Genomic DNA, 26,049 nt, shown 5'->3' with positions numbered 1-26,049 from the left:
CGGCGCGGACGCCGCATCTCCCCGCTCCGCTCCGCTGCGGCCCGGTGGGCTGGGGCCGGGGCCGGGGCAGCCGCCCCCTCCTCGCCCTCCTCTCCCCGTCCGGCCCCCGCCTCTGCCCCCTTCTCCTTACCCAGCAGGAGCAAGCGGTGGGTCGCTTTATAAGCCAGCCTCTCCTTCTGCAACTGCTTCTCTATTTTTTTGTTGGCTTCCCGCTGCGCTTTCTCATCGATACGCTGATCCTCCGTTTTGCTGTTGCCCAAACACCCCATCGCCGCCGCTCGGGGTGGATGTCAAACCGCTGCCTTTACGGATTTAGCGTTTGCCGGGGGGAGGCAGGGGGAAGGCAGGAGACAAGTCTCTATATCCGTGTGTCCCTGCGACGGCTTCTCTTCTCTCCCCCCCCCCCCCCCCCCCCCCCCCCGGCTTGCTCACAGAAAATGGTCTCTGGCCGCTTTCTGATCGACACGGAGCCGGCTGGTTCGCTCCCCAGAAGCGATGCGGCGAGCAGGCGGCAGAGGTAACCCTGCCCCGGCGGGGAGGGGGCGGGGGGCCGAGAGCCGTGCAGAAACGCCTGACATGCAACGAGCGGGAGCGGGGGGCTCCTCCTGGACACCGGCCGGGTGCCGCTCGCCGCTCTCCCTTCCCCACCGCGCACACAATCCCTATATTTCTCTCTAGAGGTCTATTTTTGTCTCCCGAACTCAGCACTGCCTCTTTCTGCCAGACCAGGAAACGGCCCGGCGGCCGGCCCGACGCGCAGGGAAGCCGGAGGAGAAAGGTAAAAGCCGGACCGATCTACCTGGATCCTGCGGGGCCGCGGCCAGGCGGCTCCGCCGGGCCCGCGCCTGCCGCCGCCCCCCGCCCCGGGCCGCCCCCCCGGCGCCGCCCCGCTCGGCAGCCCCGGCCTTCGCGCCCCGGCAGCGCTGCTGCCGCGAAAACGTGGATCTGGCATCGCCTCCGCGGGACCCGCGGCCTCCGGGCCCGGCCCCCCCCGCCCGCGGCCTTGTGGCCGGGGGCGGGGGACTGCGGGGCGCGGCGCCCGGGGGCCGAGGCCGGCTTTCCCCATCGTTCCTCGGCGGCGCGGGAAGGGCCCGGCCGCTACCAGAGCAAGGCCTGGCTCTCCAGGGGTCTGAAGCTCCAGGCTGCCACCGGTGATGGCCGCCACCCTGGCTGGCCTCTGCAAGGAGGGCGGGAAAGTAGCAAGGGTCCCAGCAGCCCACAATAACGCTTAGCCCAAACGTGACAACGTACGTGCCGCTACTGCCAGCCACCCACAACAAATCTCCACAAGAAACGGTACGCCTGTGCCTTCATCCACCTCCATTTTAGGTCCTGAAATGAACCATCACGCAGACGCCGTTACCGGTATTCCCTCTGGCTTCACACCTCTCCCCGTGCAGGCTGGCGTCCCAGCGCGAAAGCGGCGGTACCGCACCTGGCCCTTCCTGAACGTCCACTGCTGGAACCCCCCCGCGCTGCTCAGACGTGACCCCCTGCTTCACTGAGGCACAAGACCGCTACAAGAAGGATGGACACCACACCTCTGAAGCTCCAAAATATCTTCAGCCTTTACCTCCAAATGTTATTATTCCCCCAGACTTTCAAAGATGGATTAGTGAAAAATTAGTATGTTCATAGCTGCGTGTGCGTGTGAAACCTTGGTCCTGACTAAAATTGAAGAAGAGATTGCCATCAACTTCAACCATACAAAATACCGTTTTTATCTAAAAAGTCTTGAGGTACATGTGGCAAAAATTAACTGGATTTTACAGACAGAAGGATTTAGTTTTTTCCAGTTGCTCTGTCACTCAGGCGGAAAGTGCTAGACCGAGGAAGAGGAACTGGTGCTGTCTACTTTGAGCTCACACCATAGGAAGGTGAAAAAGGGCAGGGTCCAGAAGAGAAACACCTACTGCTCCACCTGTGGTTGGGTACGTGCAGTTTTCAGGAGACCACTGCATTCAAGAAGCCAGATTTGTGTTTTTATGGTACTGCTTGATCTAGACTCTGGAAGCCATTTTATTGTCCTTTTTACACAAGCAGGGGGGAGCAGACACACTACAGATAAAAAAAGACAGGATCTGCCAGGCCAAAATACGCATTTTTAAGCGTTACTGAACTGCATTTTTTTGGACAGACTGCTTTTTTTCCTGTCTACATTTTCCTGTCTGGAGGGGCAAAACGCGCCTCAGAAACAGGTAGGTTTGGAAGCGTAGTTCAGGGTGACTGCTGGTTTTGGGGGCTGCCAGGCATGGGATACACAATGAACGGCTTTTGTGAAGAGCAGTCACATTTGCTCTCTGCTGCAGCCCTGCGAGGGCTCAAAACTGAACAGGCTTGGCTAGAAATCACTAACTGAGCCTGGATTTTCACAGTTCTTCAGTGTCAGCAGCTGTAATTTATGATGCACAAGATGTGCACAGCCATATTTATTTCCTGTGTAAATGCCTGAGTTTGGGACCTAGGTCCCAAATCTGGCTAGTGTCAGTCGGCCCGGGGAGCTCAATCTGCCTTGTTTCTTCCCCTCCTCTCCTCAGTAAGTTTTCTTCCTGCATGTACTAACGTTGGGATTTTTGGTGGAGATTTTGTTGCCAGCTTTGAAAAGGCTCCATGCCAACAAGTAGGATTTGTCAGGATCCTGATATATCCTGCTTTTACCTTTCTCCGAAAGAGGGAAAGTGTTTCTCATTTCCTCTCTCCCCCTCGAAAAACCCCATGACCCTTTTGGGTCTCTTCCTCCTGAGAAAAGATCACACAGTTCAAGAATGACACGCGCAAGCAACCTGTGCCCAGAAAGAACTTTTGGCCGTAATTATATTCCCAATCCTTGCTTTGCCTTTCCCAAATACAGCATTTATACTGACACATTTGAAATTACAAAATCCTGGAAGCAATAATAAACACAAGAGAATATTTCACCCCCTTTGGACACAGCAATTCTTATTTTTTCCAGAGAAATCACAGCTATCGCATAAATATATGTCTCCTCTGCACATGGATAAACCCAAATTGTGAGCATAATCCAAATACTTGCCTCTATAAAAGGTTTAAGTAATGCTGCTTTACCAAATCAGCTTCTAGTACAAATCGTACATGTGAATAAAAACAAAATCCTGGGCAGGGCAAGGGAAAGCAAATTCTTCCTGCGCTTCCACTCTCTCCCCAGGTAACCAACGTGGCATCCTCCTCAAGCTCCTGGTCTTCCTGAAAACGAGTTATTTCACATTGCTTCTGCCCCACCAGATCAGGCAACATACATATATATGCACATATATATAGATAAAAACACACACTGAATGGGTATGTGTGTACAAAAATAAGATTCATCTTCTCATGCTTCGTGCTGAAACTTGGTGTTGGCCCATTGGGAAACCAGGCAATACAGCGCAAGCCCTCCTGGAGGAAAACTGGAGACACCTTTATTTCCTGCTCTCCTTAGCGAGTTCCCACCTCAGAGGTCTGTGAGCCTCAGGCTGAATGCTGGGGAGCCCAAGTCGCTTATGTGGGGTCATGTTCGTGTTTTTGAATAGAAGAGAAATGACAACCCAGATGAAGCTAAGTTCAGGGAACCAGCCATACTGGGGGGGCCACCCCTGCCACAAAATCAGAGTCTTGTTTCTCCTGCCCATTCTGTTTGGGCTAAAGAGGGACAAAAAACTAATGGCAGCTCAAGCGACCTGGTTGCTTCTTGCCTCTCTAATCCAGAGCAGGGTTGATGCAGAGCTTTTTCTTGCAAACATTAGGTAGAGGTGGTGAAAGTTTATCTACAGAAACCTTGCAGGTCCTTTGCAAACCATCTTCCCTTTACACAGCCTCTACTGTGGCTTCAGTTCCATTTCTCAAAAAAAGGGCAAATGGCAAGACAGATGTAAGCAAAAGCTTAGGGGCGAGCCAAACAACTGAAAAAGATACCCTTTCTGCTTGCCACTCTTCCTGCCTCAGCTTTCACAGGGGTCTCTGAACTCTCTGCTGTCACTGTCCTCAAGTCTGGGCACTGCACTAGGTGGGTAACACTGTGGTGACCCGAGCCGCTTCTCCTCACTGACTTCTCTTTTTCATGTAGCCTGCCACTGCACCAACAGAACACGCAGCTCACTAATACTCATGGTTTTTACTCCACCTCATCATCAAACCATGATCTGAAAAGAGAAAAATAAATCAGTATTTGCATAGGTATTCAAGAAAAATATATCTTTGCTAATAAATTCTTGGTAAGTTTGTCTCCCTGCAGATGTCAAATATTAACACAAAAGTACACACTCCCTGGAATGCTACATTTGGATTTTTATAAGATACAGGAACCAGGAACCAAAAAAATTGCAACTCTGACTGTATTAAAAATACTGACTAAGGGTCTAGAAAATACACAGCACATGCTTTGCGGAGAAGTGAACGTCATGTTAAAAAAAATCTAACCTTTATGTTTTTGTGTTTAAACCTGTGACCTCAAAAAAGTCTTTAAAAGAATTTCAAGAGGAGCTCTTCTGTTTTAAGAAGTGGGATGGGAGAGATGCCAGAGAAGGTGAGGTATCCATTTCCACAGTGACTGCAGACCCGAACCCAAATTGACTTCAGGTCTGTGGGTTAAGGGCAAACTCACTGATGCAGGAGAGTCTGGCAATGCTGAGGGCATGGCAGTGCTCTGAGTAGTTTCCCGGCTTGCTGACCCAGTTTGCTGTACCTATTCCTGTGCCATACTCCTTCACTTGGCAGCTGCCACCACGTAACTCACCTGACAAAGCAACATACCCCTCACCTAGTCCAGTCCTACAAACCACAACTCCCCATCTCTGCGAGGCACAGGGAAGCAGCAAAAGGGAGAAAGCTGGTGTAGTGATGTGGTGGAAGACTATGGAATAAAGGTAATAGGGTCTGAAGAGAAAGAAAGGTTTTTCCAGAGAAAAACTGCAGAAAGCAGCCCACAGAAATGAAGATGACAGCCTTTTGCCCCATGTGAAGGGGAGGATTAGCTCCAAGTAGGAACCAGATGCTCCTGGGAAGCCTGCACAGAAAAGCATCAAGTGAAAAGCAGATTTGCAGTATGATTGTGCTAAGGAAAGAGGGCAATCCTATTTCATCCAAGCTAGTTATTCCTCTTCCAAGCTAGTTATTCCTCATCCGTGTCTTGCAAGGAAGAACAAGGAAAGGCGAATATCTCCTCTGGCCATCCCTGTCAGCTCATGGTTTCCATTTAGATCCTTTTCGGTAATATAATTCACGTGTTTATTACTTATCCTTTCAGACTAGAAATCCCTTTCTATGAAGAGAGACTTGCATGATACCACTACACACACATCCATCTGTCGGTACCAGAGGCAGAAGTTGCTGATTGAAAATAACATAAATCCAGCAAGGGCCTAATAATATTTAAAAGACTGAGTAACCTCATGTGGCTTAAATATTCTTACATATTACAATGAAATAACACTGTTAAAACTAAGTGACACAGATGCTTTCGCAATAAGCAGAAGGATGACCTCCCGTCTGATGAATTTGTGAGCCTCTGTTATGGGGTATGTTACGTTGTGAGCAAAACAGGAGACAGTTTTATCACAGTATCCCAATTTATGGGGAGTTTCACTTGGGTGGGCACCCCAAGGACACCCTCCCCCTCCCCAAACTGAATAAACAAAGTAATACATTAACAATTTAAAGCAAGGGAAAAATAGTTCTAATCAGTTGTTTAGGAGAGCCCTCAAGATTAAATAGATTTAAATAAAGCCAGGCAAAACATGCTACTATCACTTTAATGTAGAAGTGAATTCATCAATAAATAAGGAAGTCAGCTAGAATTATAGCTGGAGTTGCTGTTTTAAAAAATAGGGGGAAAAAAATCTATACAGTAGACGTGCCCTAGATTCTCTGCAACATGCTGACCAATATCTTGCACAGCTGTAACAGCGAAACCAAATCATTTATCTTGAGTTTATAAAAGATTTGGTATGTCATACAGAATTTTGCATGTCATAATAAATGCTCAGGTCAACTATCACAATCTCCGTATTTGGACAGAAATTAAAAACTGGGGGAGAAAAAAATCTTGTGAGGCACCAAACATATGCGAGATGTGCCTTAACCTCACCTTGAAATCCGAGGCACGCGCCTCAGCAGAACACTCGCAGTCACAGCATGCCTGCTTCCACCCGTACCATTAGAGAACATTCTGCTGAGCTAGATTGTCTCTACATTCACCACAAACACATCTGATCCGTGATTCACTTGTGCTTGTATCACCCCTCCGTCTTGATATAAATGTAGCGATACACATTAGCTTTTTCACTATTAACTCCTCTGCTTGAGAAGTTAAGTTATAGCTAGGCCCACAAATGGCTTATTAAAAAAAAAAAAAGTCTCTACAAAGTTAAGTTATTGGCATACAAACTCAAAATTGTACTCTGATTCTTCTGAGTGCCTGTAGTAATGGTCAATGGTGTCCCTCAACAGAAAATTTTTACAAATAAACACAATCCTTGCATACAACTACCTTAACATGAACCAAGGAATTCTGTAACTCCAGTTAGTGAGTGCATATCAATACAACTCCAATTCTCAGAAGCACTGGTAAGTTCACAGCAACTAAGTCCGTCTCCTAACCCTGTTTAAGGACCCCAACATGTTACTACACACAAGAGTAATCAGTAAAAATTGGCTTCAGGAAATAATGTTTCCAAGATGTGTGTATCCTCACACACTCTCACACCCTGATTCATATCAATAATATTTATTGCAGAAATACAGCTTTTGCTTGAGTGCATCAGTCTGAACTAGCAAATCCAGATAAAACATCAAAACTTACTGAATAACCAACCACACTGTTTTTCTCCTCATCCATCTATCTTTTCTTAACCTGTACATCTGCTTGTAACAAATACTTGTTGAGTCGTGTTCAGCTTGGCCTTTTGTGGTATAGATGTTAAGTTTCCTGCAGGTATTTTTGTGGTATGTGTGTGCAAAGCAGATGATCTTTTGGATTAAATAGCTCTCACGTTTTCTCATAATTCAAGAGACTTGACTTGTTGATCCAAGGGGTACTGTCCAAAACCAGGTTTATGCTGCAGTTAAACTTCTATGCTTTCATGGCATGAATTTATTTATTTCTCTGGGCAGATAAAATAGTAGCTATGAAGACTAAGCAGATAGATTACTTATGTAGATGACCATTCCGCCTGCATACCAATGTGGGAGAGGGGAAAAACAATTGTAAACATAGTGTGACCATTTCCTGGGAAATAAGTCTACTTATTCTATTCTCTTTTTTCTTCTGTTCTCTTATTAATTCGTTCTATTCCTGGCTAGTCTCAAAATTACAATGGTATTCTGATGGAACCTTTATAGAATGAGTTAATGAAATTCAAACCCATATGATCTTACTGATCCTATTTTTACTACAAAGCAAAAGTTTTTTCCAGCACACACTGGGCTGTTTGTGTAACATGGGTTAGATTCTTTGGAGCAAATATTTGTTTAATTTATCCTAAGGATCAGGAGTATGGATGAAATCTCACAGGATTATTTAATTTGGGATGAAAGGTGATAAAAACACTGGTGTGTGCATGAAGGAGAATGGGGAAAGGTTGAAAAGTCCAGAGAACTTGTAGACATTTTGAAACAAGTCTCTTAATAATAAATAAGTTACTGAGGAATCTATTTTCTCACATACTTTGGGAAAGAAGAAGTTTGTTTTCAACATAAAAATTCATAATCACAGAATCACAGAATAGTAGGGGTTGGAAGGGACCTCTGTGGGTCATCTAGTCCAACCCTCCTGCCGAAGCAGGGTCACCCAGAGCAGGCTGCACAGGACCTTGTCCAGGCGGGTCTTGAATATCTCCAGAGAAGGAGACTCCACAACCTCCCTGGGCAGCCTGTTCCAGTGCTCTGTCACCCTCAGAGGGAAGAAGTTCTTCCTCATGTTCAGACGGAACTTCCTGTGCCTCAGTTTGTGCCCATTGCCTTTTGTCCTGTCGCTGGGCACTACCAAAAAGAGCATGGCCCCATCCTCCTGACACCCACCCTTCAGATATTTGTAAGCATTTATAAGGTCCCCTCACAGCCTTCTCTTCTTCAGGCTGAACAAGCCCAGCTCCCTCAGCCTCTCCTCGTAGGGGAGATGTTCCAGTCCCCTCATCATCCTCGTAGCCCTCCGCTGGACTCTCTCCAGTAGCTCTTCATCTTTCTTGAAGTGGGGAGCCCAGAACTGGACAGAGTACTCCAGATGAGGCCTCACTAGACCAGTGTAGAGGGGAAGGAGAACCTCCCTTGTCCTGCTGGCCACACTCTTCTTGATGCACCCCAGGATCCCATTGGCTTTCTTGGCAGCCAGGGCACACTGCTGGCTCATGGTTAACCTGTCGTCCACCAGGACACCCAGGTCCCTCTCCACAGAGCTGCTCTCCAGCAGGTCCACCCCAAGCCTGTACTGGTGCATGAGGTTGTTCCTCCCCAGGTGCAGGACCCTGCATTTGCCTTTGTTGAACCTCATCAGGTTCCTCTCTGCCCAGCTTTCCAGCCTATCCAGGTCACGCTGAATGGCAGCACAGCCTTCTGGTGTATCTACCACACCTCCCAGTTTGGTGTCATCAGCAAACTTGCTGAGGGTACACTCTAACTCTTCATCCAGGTCGTTGATGAAGTTGAACAAGGCTGGGCCCAGTACTGACCCCTGGGGGACACCACTTGTTACCAGCCTCCAACTAGACTCAGCGCTGCTGATGACAACCCTCTGAGTTCTGCCATTCAGCCAGTTCTCAATCCACTTCACCGACCACTCATCCAGCCCACACTTCCTCAGCTTCCCTAGGAGGATATCATGGGAGACTGTGTCGAAAGCCTTGCTGAAGTCAAGGTAGACAACATCCACGGCTCTCCCTTCGTCTACCCAGCCAGTCATGTCATTGTAGAAAGCTATCAGATTGGTCAGGCATGATTTCCCCTTGGTGAATCCATGCTGACTACTCCTGATAACCTTCTTTTCTTCCACTTGCTTCATGATGGCCTCCAGGATAAGCTGCTCCATCACCTTTCCCGGGATGGAGGTGAGGCTGACCGGCCTGTAGTTCCCTGGGTCCTCCTTCTTGCCCTTTTTGAAGATTGGAGTGACAGTGGCCTTTCTCCAGTCCTCGGGCACCTCTCCTGTCCTCCAGGACCTCTCAAAGATGATGGAGAGTGGCTCAGCAATGGCATCTGCCAGCTCCCTCAGCACTCGTGGGTGCATTCCATCGGGGCCCATGGATTTGTGGACATCCAGATCACTTAAGCGATCCCTCACACAGTCCTCCTCGACCAAGGGAAAGTCATCCTCTTTGTAGGCTTCTTCTCTTACCTCCGGGGCCTGGGATTCCTGAGGGCCAGTCTTAGCACTGAAGACTGAAGCAAAGAAGCCATTCAGTAGCTCTGCCTTCTCCGCATCCTCCGTCACCAGGACACCCGCCTCATTCAGCAGCGGCCCCACACTGTCCCTAGCCTTCCTTTTGCTGCTGATGTAGTTGAAGAAGCCCTTCTTGTTGTTTTCGACATCCCTTGCCAGCTTCAATTCCAGGTGAGCCTTGGCCTTCCTTGTCCCATTCCTGCATGCTCTCACCACGTTCCTGTACTCTTCCCAAGTGGCCTGCCCCTCTTTCCACATTCCATGGACAATGAATAATATGAGAAAATGTGAGAAAACTTCCTAAAATACGGAAGCATTTTCTCTGGTTTTAAAGTTTAACCTAGGTCAACAATGGTGCAGGTTTCCATACTAATCTGCATAATTATAGGTACGTATGGGCTTTTTCTTGTTAGTTCGGGTGGTTTTTTTAGGACCACCATTCTAGCTCAGTGCCTTGCCTTTTAAGTCTTAGCTAAATGTCCAAATGATGTAGTGCAATGCTATGCAGATCTATCACAGCAGTGTCTGGAGGTTAGCAATAGTACAAATGCAAAAGTAGTCTAGTCCAATCTCAGCTAATGCAGCTGTTCAGACACTGCACTATACATTTTATAACATTGAGAGGGTTTTGAAAAGCTTACAGCTGCTTGGAGTATTTAACAACTTACAACACCACTCACCTAGCCAACCAATTTGCCTACCAATCCCAAAACATTTAAAGGCCTTTAAACCTACCCATATGCAAGCTCTTCCTGCTCAGAATCAGCTACAGCAATCTGCCACCCACATCACTAAACACAATGACAAGACTGTGCTTCCATGGCTTTGCAGCCTATTCTTCAAAATATGCAAATCTTCAGGAACTGCATTTCTGATCCTGATGCAACAGCACAAAAGCTATTGTCGTAAGAAATGGCTTAACCTGTCAGCAACACTGTCACCACAATTACCACCACTAATAAAGATATGATCATAATCTGCCACTAAAGGATCATTAGATACATTATGGCTATTGTATTCTTTCACATAGTTCTCTTACACGGATACTAATTTAGAACACTTGATTTAAATAAAAATAACCACTATAAATTTTCATTGACAAAGCTTTAGACAGCTTAGGATGCTGCCTGCTCATGTAGGCAAAACCAGCTACTAATAGGTTAGCCCTGCAAAACTTTTACCAGAAATACAAACCAGCATAACACTGTATACAAAGAAGAGAGCCTGGAAGAATACACACAAGGATGCTCTGTCTGAACATGTAAATGACTTACATTAAGCTAGGTTAAAACTTCTCTGTACCATTCAAATGCTTGTGGTTTATACAACAATTTATAGTGTGTTTGGGAATGCACAGCTGTACATTCACGCAGATTCAATAATTACATCTGCAAATGGCACATAATACATAAACTTCTGTCATGCCATTCATTTCAAAATAATTCTACTGAGTCTGCAAAAGCAAATGATGAAAAATATAGCAAATGCCCTAACTTGAGTAGCTTATGCGTCTCAAATGCTGTTCCTCTGCATGTGTATATCACCGTATATTCCTCCTTTGAAAGGTTAATTTCTGGATGTATTTCACCTCAGAATGACTATGAACTGTCAGACTGACACACCACGAAAACAAAACAAAGCAAAACAAAAGGAAAACACCCACCCTACCCCCAGTGGAGGCCCAATACGTATCAAATAAGGTATTCCTCATAGAGAGAAAGGTGTTAACATTATACTCACAGGAATTCGTGGAAAACGTGATCAACATTGGCCACCTCCACTCAAGAGAAATGATCACAAGCTGGCAGAGGTACAGAGAAGAGTGGTGAAGATGGCAAGAAAGGGCAGCTGGTATCAGAGAAGGAGACTAGGAGGAGCGAGACTGATCAGCCCAGGGACCCCTGTGGTTGCTGGTAATGACTGGGCAAAGCACGCAGCACGCTGTGGCCTGCGTCGTCATCGTGGCCCATAAGGGCTGCAACTTTCAACCACAGCAAGGACACTGCAAGGGCCGTTGGGGGCAATGTTTTACTGAGAACCATGGAACAGGGCTGCTCGTTTTGCCTGACAGAAATCAAAGGCATACCGTTGCTTTCCAGAGAAATACAAGAGAGCGTTCCCTTGACTAGAGAAAAGTATTTCATATAATACAATCCCGACTGTTTTACCTAATTTAATAATTCCGTCTTGAGATGCAATGAGTTACATGTAAATGAGACAGGAAAAAATCAAGTTTCAAGCCACCAGAAAAACCTAGCTCTGTAAGAGCACGACTGCAGAAAACAACAGTGATACCAGGACCGGTCTGGCTCAGAGAGCAAGACAACCGCCCGAGGAGACAGAAGAGACCCAGGGACGGTGAGGTCCCTTTCCTCACGCTTCCACCTCCTCATGGCAAGCTGCCGCTTCTCCTGGTGGAAGTCCTGTCCGGCAGAGGGAAAGGAGGCAGAATATGGCAGGCGTCCACACACCTTTTGGAGCCTGTTCCTTCTATTGTGTCAGCAAACAATAGCCTCCCCGCTAATCTGTGAATCTCCTCAGGCTCCCTTCATGCCTTTACCATACTGCTTCCCCAGCTCAAGTCACCTTCTCTGTTATTTACAGCTCTCTGAGCGGCCAGATTATTTCTCTGTACGCCCTGCAAGAAGGTAAGTAGAAAGGAGAAAAGGATGTCAACTCAGTCAAGTGCCTAAATTTTCAAGATTAACTTGGTTACTTTCCATATGTTGTCTCTACAATTTTATGTGATTTATAGCATGAGCTGTTGGCTGTCTTCTGTAAACTGTACAGACTGCACAGCCAAAGATTAACACAAAAAACTGATGCTGTGCTGTGGCAAAATACTTCCAATAGTGCCAAATTCTGTGTTTCCCTTCCTGTGGACTGTTAGTATTCAATCGCCTATGGAAATTTGAATTAGTGCTAGTATATAACTTACATTACATAATGTTGGAATTACATGTACAGCATGTTGTTGCCATGAATTTCTTGAATGCATAGTAATCCTTTTCTGTGCCTTTTTTTGGATAGGTTGCACTTCAAAAATTCAAAATACTGACAGATATACAAACACAGATACATATCTATTAAGTAAGGGACTTTATTTTTCAGGTTTTGATTTATACTATTTGATTTTAAGAACTAAATCTTAGAACTGTTGTAAGATTTAGAACCATCTTAGAAGATGACCATTCTAATTGTTTTTTATCAAAATCACGATGACAACTTAAAAAGTCATTCTTTACACTGGCCAATACTCTGGAAGTATGCGAATTACTTATAAGCTAAGCGAAACCACATTGGGTTTTTTTACAGCTTGTTCTATTCCAAATGTGTACTATGGTGGGGTTTTTTATTTAATTTTAGTTTTTATCTGGCACATGAAAACTCTGACACCAGATTTAATGCTACGCTTATGGCTTGGAATCTGCTCACTTGAACATTTTGGGGGCTAATGTAAATGATAAGAAGAGAAACCTCCAACATGCGCCACACAGAAAATCTGCGATATTCGTGCATAGTACACACATGATGTTATGTCCACTAAGGGTTAAGACCATACGCAGTGTGCAAAACTCTATCATCAATAACAATTTTAACCAACTGCAGTGAAAAGGACCGAATCTTATAATGCAGTTCATCTGGCTAAATGCTGATTTCTACAGCTGAGCTTCTTACCAGATGTCAAGCTAATATAATAAATCAAATGTGGGGTGCAATGTATCTCATTCTAACGCAGATGTTTAAAATCTAAGAATTACGAAAATTATTATATTATTATCTAATAAATTCCTCCCTTGAAATGCCTATTTCTCTTCACAGACTATAAATGGATTCAAAGTGAGCTCATCTAGAGATCTAATCATCAGCGATCAGAAACCACTGTGAAATGGAAATAAAGGTTACTAGCAGGAAATACAGCTGAGCAACTGCATTGCATGGCAGCAAGCCAGAATTAGTGTATTCTCAGTGATGGGTTAATAACTTGGAAAGTAAAAGCGCAGAGCTGACAACCAGCAAGTTTCACTACGAGAAGAGGTTTTGTACACAGTTTCGCACCTCTGCTCATGATCAATCATTTTCAGTGGTATCAATGAATTCAATTTTTCTGTAAGAAAATAAGTTAATGTTAATAAACTTTGATGCTTTTCTTCACTTCAAAAGAACAGTTCTTTCAATATGGTGCTGTTCAACTTGGTCAATAAGCCATCAATGGTTTCAGGCAATCAGAAATTCCACATGGGCAAGCAACTCACATCCCCAAATCTCATGAAACAACTCCAGCTTCCGTGATGCTTCACAAAGGTGTAGGGAGCCACTGGAAGACAAACACTTAAACCGTAAACTACCCTGTATCTCTTCACTACACGGATCATGACAATACATTATTCTTTTCAAAAGCTGGCATCTTGACCTTTTAGAGTCTGACATAATTACTCCCTCCCAGATTCTACCACAACTACAAGTTCATACAATTTGAATAAAATACCTTATGTGCACTGATGCCAATACATATGAAAATCAGTATTTACCTACCAACACACTCAGGTAAGCCTGAATTTCCCTTAAAATAAAAATGAAAAGCAAGCAGCAGATAACAACTTCCCCCTTCTCCATGTAGAATTATGTAAGTAAAAATCTAAGGTAACATGTACGTTGCCGGTTTGTTGCTGACAACACACATACACACAAGAATTTTCTGTCTTTTGTTATGAATTTACCTCTTATGGCTCTGTTTCCTATACTTTTAGGATTATTTGTTCTTTCTGTCCTTCACCTGTTTCTTCACCTTTTCTCTCTCCCAAAATAAAATTCCACCAATAACAAACCTTTACTCCATCCGTGTGCCTATCCCATGTGTGTGAATGTTTCCCCACTGCATTGGTGGCATATATTGTGCACGAATTCAGAAATAACTACTTTGTGAGTCTTAAATCAAGAAATTAAAAGATCAGAGGAAAACTGAGCCTTTAAAAGTTACTTCAATCAAAAGCTAAACTGAACACAGTTCTTTGGACTGACCTGGAATGAAAACTTGGGAGATTAACCCTGTTGTTACTGCCCTAGGCACTGGTGGTGCAGCAGGACAACTCATCCAGCCCAAAGTGACAGCGATGCTTTTTAGGAGGGCAACTCAGGGATGCACTGTAGAAAAAGTCTTTTGGCGATGGCAGCAGGCTGCTGCTGGTTACCAAATCTTCTGGGAGCCTAGCAATGTTCAAGAGACTTCATTTAAAGTAAGAGTGATAACCGATCCATCAACTTTATCACGGACTCACCACCACCGTAATGCTGACAAGAGTATTTACCTTCGCTGGTTTTTGTGAAGTTTGATGAATGTAGTACCTTAGGATCCAAGGCCTATAAAGTTTCCTTGTTCATAGTTAAGACATTTTTACTCTAAATAATTGAATCTTCCATCAAAATGCAAGACAGAGGATATTAAAAATCTGTACATATTTCTATAAAGTGAACGAGATAATGCATATGCCCAAGCTAAACAATTTTAGATAAACATCAGCTTGAAATTGTAAAAAGATCATTGTAGAGTGTTGCAATTAAGTTACAACAGACATTATCAAAGTACCTGAAAGCCACTCACCTGAAATGCTGGAAAATGAACAATTAAAGTATTTGTAGATCATCATTGTACTCGCTCAGTAACTGCCGAGTATTTTCAGTCCGGTTTCACTTTAAAATAAGTATGGGTCATTAAAAATATGGTAATTGCTCAGAACAAACCAGGAAACCACAGTCAACTGACAGGACATTCATATGCCTGCGGGTACTTCACATCTACAGCAGGACATTTTCAGAAATATTTCTAAAAATACATTCAAGAGTTTTGCAGAACTTTATAAGAATGAAAATCAAAATTTGAGTAACATTTGAGCAACTTCTTATAGATGGCATTGTGTTTGAAATACAGAAGTCATATGCTAAAATTGATCAACAAAATGTACTGACAAACACCACAAGGCCTTCAGTTTTCACAGTGATCCAGTACGAGGGAAGCCAGATTTGTTCTGTGTACAAGAATCCTGTGGAACCCCACAACTGTTTTCGGATGCTCCACTGGCAATATTTGTCAATTGTTTCATAGTCTACAACACGTCCTCTGATCTCTGGCACCAACTCAAGCCAGAGACTTGACCTACGTATTTCTCTTCTATATGACTTCCACATAAATTCATATGCTTCTTGATGGAAATAAAATTTAAATTCTCTCTGAATCATCACACAATACAATAATTTCTTTTTCCAGCACAGGTTTCTTAACTGACTGTGTGTGGAATACTTTACACTTTCAGTTTTTGGGCATGTGTATTTTGCTTTCTCCATGACCAAATACATTCTGTTATGCCAAGAGTCAAGCTACCATTATGCAAGCTCTACCCCCCTCCCTTTTTTTTTTTGCATTTTTGTTACTTTTATTTTCCCAGCTACTTTGTGAGGTCTTCACTGTTGATCCCAACTTCCATAACTTGTTGTATTAGAAGTTGTCTGCATGCTGACCCACTTACAGAACAGATATACATGTCCTCAAAAGTCTTGCAAGCAAGAAGATAGCTAGAATCATAGAACGGTTTGGGTTGGAAGAGACCTTAAAGATCATCTGGTTCCAACCCCTCTGCCACTAGACCAGGTTGCTCACAGCCCCATCCAACCTGGCCTTGAACACTTCCAGGGAGGGGGCAGCCACAGCTTCTCTGGGCAGCCTGGTCCAGTACTCAGACCTATGATAACATGCAAGGAAACGCTATCAAACACAAAATTAAGATGTTAAGTTCACAGAATCTGTTAATATGTTTGAGTTACTGGAATCCACCTGCAATTACCGTGGGTTTTGTCACGCAGTTTCAGTGTGTAAGATGGACCTCACTCTTTGATATTCCCTTTTTTGGGGTGAAGAGGATGGCACAAAGAGAAGGATCTCTATTTTCTATATAAAAACGCCAGAAAACCTATGTTCAAGCTACTCAAAGTCAGTGTAAGTTTAGCAAGGCTGGTTACGCTGTAAAATTACAGCCCAGTGCTTAGATTACCTGCCCGGAGCAGCTGTACCTTCACGGGGCTGCTTGCTGGAACAGCAACTGCGCTCCAGTTTTGGTCACTACCTCCTGATGGGCCAGACGGCCCAAATATGAATTACTCCAATGTAGGTATCCATGCGTTCCGAGAGGCACGGTGGAGCTGGGCACACAGCACAGTTTTGCTTTGAGCTTGAAAAATCTGCAGCAAACAGGGTTCAGTACAACAGTCTGCAAAACCTACAGAGGCACCGATGGGCGTTGATACAACTTTCCACAGCAGCCCACACATGTGCTGATCCCAACACGACTTGTTTCACTTCAGTCAACAGCTAGGCAAGGTCAAGCAGCTGGAGCAAACTGAATACATCCCGGTCTACAATTACTCCATAATGCCACTGACATTTTTATCTAGACAGCTATGTTTAGAATAGGAAGTAAGCGCATTAAGCAATACCACCTCCCTTTTCTTTCTGCGCTCTGACCTCCTTTACTTGCTTTCCAGGTCTAACTGTAAGGACTAATCTATGATTTTGTGAAAGATTACATTCTCTAATTCTTATAGACAACTACTTTGATAAATTTCTCTCTTTGTTTTTGAAAAATCTCTGCTTTTTCTTCCACACTTTCTACTTTCTTACTTGAGGCCTCTTCAATACCTGCCATCCACTGTGACAATCCATGCCAGCAGCATCAGTTTTGCAGGAAATCATATAGATGATTTCACACAGTTGTATGAGAACTCATAACCATCATAAAAGAACAATATAAACTTTAAAATCCCCTCCCTCCCAATTTTCATGCTGATGAGATAAAAGAGCTGTCAGCAGCAGTCTGGTTTCCTTTTTGACACAGATGATACATGTTTCAGAAGACCACGCTGAATATGTAATTACCTAAAGACAGGAACTAGCCCTTTGCCACTCTCTTTCCTGATTTATGGGGCATAAAAATCTCTCAGTCAAAAGAGGCAGTAAGACTTCTCTTTCCTGAAAAAAATATGTTAATAGATCAGTATATAAAATACTGAAGAGCTACTCCATTTATCAGGGCGCCTTTTAAGAGGCAGATTAGGTTTCGAATGATCTTGAATACAAGAAAAAACAGACACACCCTAACCCCAAATATACTTTTCAAGAAAAACTTAATTAAAGCTGCTGCAGAAATAACTTTGGACATTCTGAACAGAAACAAAAGTATACTGTACAAGCCTGATGTTATTAGACAGAGCATGTTGTCAGGTATCTCCTCACCAACTACTGTTCCTGAAAAATCAGATGGGAAAATATGAAAAGCAAAGCATGCTGCTCTTTTTTTTCTTCCCACAAACAGAAATACACATCCATTTAAAAAACCTTCCCCTATTGTTCAGTACCGTATCTGTATCTTAGAAGTAGACGTAATTATCACAAACAATTATGATCAGTGCATTTCTGTTGGAGTACAGAACGAGTAACCTTCAATCTAAGGCTGAAGGCCAGGTGACTAACCTTAGAGATATATTTACATTGTTACTTTAAAAATACACTTTATGTCATGTATTTAATTAAAAATTTTTAGATTCCAAGTGTGTAACAGGGAAATAAATTAAACATGATAAATGTGACTTATGGAGATGACCTCAGAGTTAGAGCATAGGAAGGACTTGGCTGTGAAACAAACAACTTCTGGAGACGTTCCAGCACAACAAACTCCCTTTTTTTCAGTTAGATGATCTAACAGACCCCGTGATGATCCAGCATAACAAACAAATTGTCTGAGGACATGCCAAATAGTAAAAAATAAACAGTAAAACATGATTTTTGGCTCCTAGCACTAGGAATTCACTCTCATTAAAAGGGAGCTCTTCTGCAAATAAAATCCAGTACTGCAATACACAGTACTGGATTCCACCCTTATGATTACAGTAAGATCCTCTTGTCCTAAAACAGTGAAAAAGTTAGCTGCAGGAGATTAATTAGTTTAATATAGGGACTACCCTTCATCAACACATTGCAATGGTTAGCACAAGTCAGTCACATTTCAGTGTTTAGGAAGAAGACAGTTCGAAATCAAAACCAAAACAAACCCTAAACAGGATTGTCTAAGGACTCATCACTGTGTAAAAACAGCTCATGTATCTGATTGTCAGCCTTGACAACACATTACAGAAACCTGAAAAAGACTGGTGTACATATATAAGCACACACACACAAAAACATGCACACAGAGACCTCAAAACAACAAAAATATCCAGCCCAGACAAAAACTAAAAGGTGAAAGGAACCCACAATATAGGTAACTCATGAAAAGACACAACAGCAGTTTAATAGTGAGAGAAGCTGCTCATCTCCCAGCATGTCCCAGTGCATAACTCATGGGTTTGGAGTGCATTTTCTCCAACTTGCTTTCTCAGCTGAAAATCCAATGAAGTCTCAACAAACAGACCTAAGTTGAAACATCATTAATTCTGCTATTAACGTATATGACTGAGAGGTTCTCCCATTTACACAGTTATCAAGTGCTTGGCAACAAGGACATTTATAATTCATTTCTCTAAAGAAGGAAAGAAAGACTTGAATTTTATTGCGGAACACTGTCTGTGTCATTCTTTACAGTTTCAAGCCCCAGAACAGCAGTAAGATGACTACAAAACCCCCAGGGAAGTGCACAGTAAGCTGCTCCCAAAATGGTATCAACAATTGTGCTACAGGTCCGCAAACCAGAATGTATCAATCAATCTTGCAAAGCCCTACTTCCGATAAAAATTAACAGGAGCCTTCAGCATAGGATAATGTCAGGCACCTCTAAAGCTGTCTTAAAGGCTTCAGTGCAGCCATACCCATTAACACGAGCACGGCTGCTGAGCCATTGCCAAAGCACAGCAAAGGGGTGTCTCCTCTAACAGCCGTGTTGAAGACATCAGAAAGCATCAGCCTTGAAGCCGTCCTTTACCCTCTCTTCCCCTTGATGGGAGCAAGGAACACACCAGGGAGGACCTGTTCCAGTTGCCCCATCCGCACAGTCCTCTCCTTTCCTCCTTCACGGTGCCTCCACTGCCACATGCACTATGGGTCCAAAGCCAGATGTTCCCCACCAGATGCTTGGCACGCTTCAGTCACAGGACAGCAAACTGTTACATATGTTTCCTTCACAGGACCAAAAGCATATCCAGCATGACATGTAGGAGTCTGCATTTTGGCCGTGGAAGACACGTGCATGGTTGGCTGCGGGAGGAATTTTAATGCACGAGACACTTCCACAGGAACTTGAGGACATGTGGCCCACTCCACCTGGAAGGTGGGCATCACCGTTCACAGCAGTGTGGTTTCTGCAGAACATGCAGAAATGGACTTTAAGCTGTAGATCATGATAAAAATAAACAGGATCACAAGTTGCATGCAACATTTTTGTTGCCTTGTTTAATTTTGCCCCAGTTTAAAAACATCTTAAATTATAATAGTAAAACTACATACCACACAAAGAATCGGAGAACAGCAAATCATTGCTCTAAGGTACCAATAAGCAATTAGTGCTGTCCATTGTGGGTTCTCAACTGCAAAAAAAGACTGGTTTCCACAACAGTTGCTCCCTAAGCTCTCTGCCCAAATCAAAGGGAAAAATAATAAACAATCAGTCAGTTTTGGGGATTTAGCCACCGAGTATAGTGCAAGGTGGATGCACAATGTGCTATAAGGTTGAAGAATGCAACACTGTACACTGTGAGGATTGTTACTGATCATCTTGGAGCTATATTTACACATTCAAACTATTTTCAACCAAGTGGGCTTTCACAGTGCAGCAGGAGATCATACTATGAGGAAGAACTCAACAGTCTGCTTCAAAAACTACAAGACTTTGGAGGACTTGATGCTGAACATTTACTTAGTCCTATTTTAGTATGGTCATCTAGATAAAACAGTGATGGTAGCTGAAGTTCCAGTGTGAATAAGCCGAGGTATCTAACCTTACGGCAATGAGTTCCATGGATACAGACCTCACCCACTAAATCTCAGTATGTTCGAACTTGTGGAAAACAGTAGCTGACTACCTAACCATATGTGCATTATAGCACAACAGAACTGTAAGTGTCCCCATTATCCTTACGCAGTCATCATTGCAGCCACACACATACATATATCCTCAGAAGGGTACTTCCCCCCCCCCCCCCGCTGTTTCTCCATTTCCAGTTTCTTCTGCTTGCCACAGAAGTTCTCCGACGCCAGCATCAACTCATCCAGCTCTCACAAATCCGCTTCCTGCCCAGTGTATCCATCATCGAAATGCTCCTCCCAACATGCTGCACATCTTAGGATTAATCCTTCATCTCTAGTATCACCTGGATCGCCAGTGATTTGGCAAACTGGGGGATGAGAGGTAGGTACAAGCGTTATTTTAAGAAGATAAATATGTTCATTTAATTATTTTGAATTCAGTTTAGCTCCTCTTTCATTCTCCAAAGTAGTTCTGTGATTAGAAAAGGAAAGGCCTAACACTCCAAATGAACAAACATCGTAATTTTATCAAGCAGTGATGAGCCACAAAACAGGCTGGGATCCACTGCTCCAGGTGACTCCCTCCCAGACAACAGGGCATTAAAAAGCATGAGATCGCAGAAGGGGAAAGAACTGACAGGCCAGAGCTGACTTCAAGCAACAGATGAAGAAGCTCATGCAGACCTGAGGAAGTAAAGTTTATATAAACATCAATATACAGATATGAAGTGCATCTCTCTCTTTAATGCACAACTAGTCCATCTACAAATTTATTTTTAATCTGTATTTGCAGTACTTAGTTATGCAATTCTCACTAAGATCTGAATTAGAAAAAAGGAAAGGTAAGCTAGGTCACAAGGAGACAACCAACACCACAATCTATCAAGCTTTCATAATTTTTTAAAAAATGAAATCATTCATCACCTACCAGATTTTTTCTTAATCTCTGAAGAACACCTGACAACCACTGAGGTTGAAGGTGTCAGAATTTTTCCTAGATACCTCTTGATTTCATTGATATTTAATTTCAACATTCCTATTCCAGAATAGTGTCTACAAATACCACGTCTAGAATCTCTAGTACTGACATCAAAGGAAGGCTCCCATTTTTCTCTCTCAGTCTACGGAGCATACATATTGAATTTGAAACTACCAACATTTTAAGAGGCATCTCTAATGTATTTACTGATTCTTATTTCAGCTCTAGCTTGCATGTTACTCAAGAGCACAGATATGAAGGCAACTGTTAATAAAACAATTTGTATTAAAGTATTTCAAGCAAAAATTTTAATTCCAAAAAAGCTTTGACACCTAACAGAGGTACATAACAGAGTTGATAGCAAGATGGAGGAAGGTTTAATGCAACATATCAAGGCAAACAGAAACTGAAGGAATAAACACATGGCCAGACCTCAGAACTCCATTAATCAGGGAAGAAGTGCAACAAGTGAGTCAAATAGAGTTCTTGTGAGGAGAGTTTAAAATGTGATTACAGGTATTTGAATGGCTTTTGGAAATAAAAAAAAAAAATTGGCACTTTTGTGTTTTAAAAAAGCAAGTATACCACTACATGTCTCAAAAGCAAAAAAGAAATCCATGTTTTCTGCAACTGTGCCAAAATTACAGGCTCTCTGATGACACGCATGCAAAAATCTTCCAGCTCATTCCCCTAACTTGGTCCTTTTCCAAGTTTCTCAGCCTTCTCTTGATTTGAGTAGCCAAAGTATCTCCTTTGCCTACTGACAGATATATAAAGACATAAAACTTTATTGCAAATTTGTTGTTAAAACAGATAAACAGACAAAACATTAATATTGTGAAAATACTCCGACTGTTTCGGTTCCTTAGCTGACCCCTCAATAAAACTTGCGCAAGGCCTTTTAAATAAGAAGAAATTGCTGATTATCTTTGCTCTACAAATTCAAAGAATTCTAGAAGATGAGTGGGACACTATTTCCCTTTGCAGAAACCGTGCTGCCAAGCCCTTACCTCTCCCAGAGGAGCAGACGAGCTCACCCAAGCAAACCATTCTGGAGTCTGTGTTTATGGGAGCTTTTCAAGATCTTAAGGCTTTGCAGGTGAATTACTTGTCTAGAAAGAACAAAATCATCACTAATTCTATTACACAAAGAGAAACTTCAGAGATTGTTCTTTGTTAGAACTAAGAATGTTTTTTACACACTCTGCAGCTGCCAAACCCCCAAAATGAAAAACTGCCTCTTCAGTATCTCCACAAAGTCAAATTTCTACTGTGATATGTAAACAGGTAACACCCTTCTATGTAAAAGGGTACTCTTCCAATAGATCAAAAAACACACCAAAATATATGGGATTTTTTGGATTGCCCCAAAGTCTAGCACATTCAGTGGGGACTGGGGTGGCGGGAGGGAGAGGAAGCTGGTAACTTCAATGTTCCTAACTTGAGCATTGGAGTCTCCCTCTCTAGAGATACTCAAGACCCACCTGGACAAGGTCCTGTGCAGCCTGCTGTAGGTGACCCTGCTTCGGCAGGGGGGTTGGACTAGATGACCCACAGAGGTCCCTTCCAACCCCGACCATTCTGTGATTCTGTGAGCATCTGTAATTAAAGGCATATGTAATTCTGAGATACAGCTAACTTTTCCCTCCCAAATTTAACTCTCCTAAATGTTGCTATTATTTTCCTGCAGGATGAAGGTGACAGATCAAACCATGGCTCAGACTGCGAAAATTTTCTCTGTCTGAACACCTCCCCTTGTATTTAGAGTATGGCACACACTGTACAGTCAAAAAAGCTAAAGAAAACAAGATTTAGAGTCCAAATGTTAGCCCAGGCAGAAGCTTTACACTCAGATGACAGTGCATCTGTAAAAACTATATATCTAAATGAATTTCTAGCTTACTAGTTTTCTCCTGAGCAGGGTGGACAGAAGAGAGGGGCTAAGCACTGAATTTGAACTGTGCTCAATCAGTATCAGTTTGCATAAAATGACTGGCAGAAATTTGAAAAATGGTATGAAAAATGCCACACTGGCATTTGTTGACTTTTTTTTATTATGAAGAAATATTAGAGTATAACAGAATTCTGATGAATCAAGCTACTTTTGAAAAGAAACAAACTGCATACATGAAGGCATGCTTGCAGGCCTGAGAAAATTAAAGAATGAAGAAAAGAGCTAATAAGAAAAGGGGATTGAAGCTATAGTGAAAGATGATGAGAATAAAAGGGCCATGCTCAGCAGCAGTAAAATTTAGCGCAGCTGGGGGGAGGAAAGAAGAAAAGAAGATCCTAATCCAGACGCAGAGAATCCAGATGACAAAGAAAATAATACAGGTATTTGACAAAAGAGGGAAATTAGTGGGAGGAATGCTTGTCAGCTCCACTTTCCCTTCCCTTGAATGCAGGATCAGAGTAACCCTTTCCTTCAAGTTTCTTTCAGACCATCTCCCTGCTCCCCAAATGTAAGCGTCACACTCTTTGTTACTGACAAAACCAGGAAAGGGAACAGAGCTGGTTGCTGTGGTGGGGAGAGGGAGTACAAGGGGTTTGGCTATTCTTTAGAAAAGCCTTGACCCTTTAAGTAGTTTTAACCTCTTCCCCGACCAATGACCAATGTGTATTTCATGATCTAGGGCAAGCCTAAAGAAAATCCTGGTGCTAGAGTCCTGGTACTCAGGGACTACAAATTTAAATGCTGTCAAATACGTACTGTGTTCTTCCCTGTAGAACAAAGTACCTGCCAAATTTCACAGTTTCTTCACTCTTATGCCACTAACAATACACTTTTCACTAACGTCTCATTAAGCCTACAAACCATGATCACCTCCCCTTCACTGCTGACAGAGATTTATGAAATCACATCTTTTTCATAACATATGCATGATCTTCTGCATCACATTACAATTCCAGCTCTGCCAACTTAATCCAGTTGTTCCCTGCACCACTCAGTAGAGCTGGAGGGCGGCTGCAGTATTCCCACAGGGATGTCCAGACTGCTGCTAGCACTTACTAGGGACAGAGCAAAGGTGGCACATATATGTGTCTCACGTGTTTCTCACCAAATTTTATAAAGCTCACCACTCTGGAAGATCATGAACTATCATCACAAATCCTCTGAATGCACCACATCTGGACTGCAAATTCTGGGCTATGCCTCCTAACATGTAGCATTATAGTTTGCTGTCCCATTACAGCAGCTGGATTTGACAGAGGTGGCGAGTCTTGAGATTTGTCTACAATTGTTTAAAGGTATCTAAAACCTTCTAACCAGTAATTTGCAAACTGATCCCAAAGATGCAAGATGATTTTAGATCTTCGTAAGGTCCCACAGTTTGGATTGCAAGCATCACATGTAGTAAATGCAAGAATGACAACTTGGTATGAACTAAATTAAGGACCACACCAATTTCAACTGCATATGCATGTATTCTGTCTGCCAAATTTGTTTGTCGCAGATTTAGAATTTTGCTATTTGAGAAAAGGATGTGGTTATTTTCTTCCACATCAGCAGCCCCTGAATTTCTAATGCAGTAATTTGAATAGAATTCCTGTCCCCACTACCTGCATGAATTACATAAATATGATGTACTGCACAAATTATATAAAATGTGCCATATAAATACAATGTATTATATAAATCATTGAACGATCCAGCTAGGAGCATTAGTGAATCAGCAAAGATGATGCTTTAACTCACTAGTGATCCAATGCTTAAGCAGACTGCTGTGAGAAATGCCCTGTTGAATACCTTGGCATTTTGGAGGGTGTGAGGGAAGAAGAGAAATAAGAATGACGGAAGCAGAAGCCGGTTAAGCTAAGCATGAAAAAAAATACAATAAATAATGCAAAGACTCTGCCTATAGAAAATTCCATGCAGATTTTGGGAGGGAGAAGGTCTTCATCCCAGACAAAAATCTTCATCTAGCAATTACATTCTCCCTAGTTTTAATGTCTCTGAGTAAGCACTTCTGTTTCTCCTATCAAAAGTAAGCTGAACTAACCCTTCCACATTTCAGCAGTGAGCAATATCAATTTCCCTCCAAACAACCTCTTGTGACTCTTACTTTTTGTGATCCCATATCATACTCATTAATTTTGCCTTGAAACAGTATTTTAATATTCATGATAAAATCAGAACGTCTCTTAGAAAAGCATATGGAGTAAGTTATACAATGTATTCTTAAGAAGAGGAAATATTAATGCTTCGCCTGATATTGGAAAACAAGGAAAATATGAAGGAAGTAATGGCAAGATGGGGCTTTAAGTCAAGATCAGAATCACTTACATCACTTAACTGGATGAATCAAAGCTTGGAGATGAGCTTAAATTTCTGACAAAGTTTAGCTCAATCCAAGCCAGAAAAGCCTCAAGCAACTCCACTGTTCGGAATTGTTTTAGCTTTTCTAAACAAATCAGAACAGCAAGTGCTATTGGAGGCATAAACAGATTTCCTATTTAAAATGCTCAACTTTAAGGCTACTGACCACATTCCCTCCCTTCCTGTCCCAATTTAAACTTGGCTTTCACAGCTCCTGCTGAAATCTGAGGTGAGCCAACTTTGAACCAAATTTAGTTTTGTCTGCTTTTAATTTGATTGGACTGGCTTTCAAAACAAGCTGAGCAAACCCTCACAACACAGGGATTTCAAGCTGCTGAACTTGTTTTGCATAATCTCCCCCTTTTTATCCTAACATTACC

The 26,049-nt window shown here is 42.8% G+C and overlaps 1 protein-coding gene and 1 long non-coding RNA gene across 3 annotated transcripts in view; one reads left to right on the top strand and one right to left on the bottom strand.

Moving 5' to 3' along the window:
• The window catches only part of GNAL (G protein subunit alpha L), a 195,769-nt gene that overhangs the window by 123,204 nt on the left and 46,516 nt on the right, over positions 1–26,049 (bottom strand). The window contains exon 1 of one of the 2 annotated variants that reach the window (XM_075416485.1): positions 131–454. The exons of the other annotated variant lie outside the window; for it this stretch is intronic. Coding sequence (XP_075272600.1) covers positions 131–269 — 139 coding nt within the window. The 5' untranslated portion in view covers positions 270–454. Of the gene's footprint in view, positions 1–130; positions 455–26,049 lie in introns of those variants that run through there. 2 annotated transcript variants of the gene reach the window in all.
• Positions 416–3,009, top strand: LOC142360864 (uncharacterized). The gene is made up of 3 exons (XR_012763464.1): positions 416–517; positions 725–778; positions 1,330–3,009. It is a non-coding gene; the product is annotated as an uncharacterized LOC142360864 (long non-coding RNA).

Source organism: Opisthocomus hoazin, chromosome 3 (genome assembly GCF_030867145.1).
Source record: "Opisthocomus hoazin isolate bOpiHoa1 chromosome 3, bOpiHoa1.hap1, whole genome shotgun sequence".
NCBI lineage: Eukaryota > Metazoa > Chordata > Aves > Opisthocomiformes > Opisthocomidae > Opisthocomus > Opisthocomus hoazin.
This window is presented reverse-complemented; position numbering and strand designations above follow the sequence as displayed.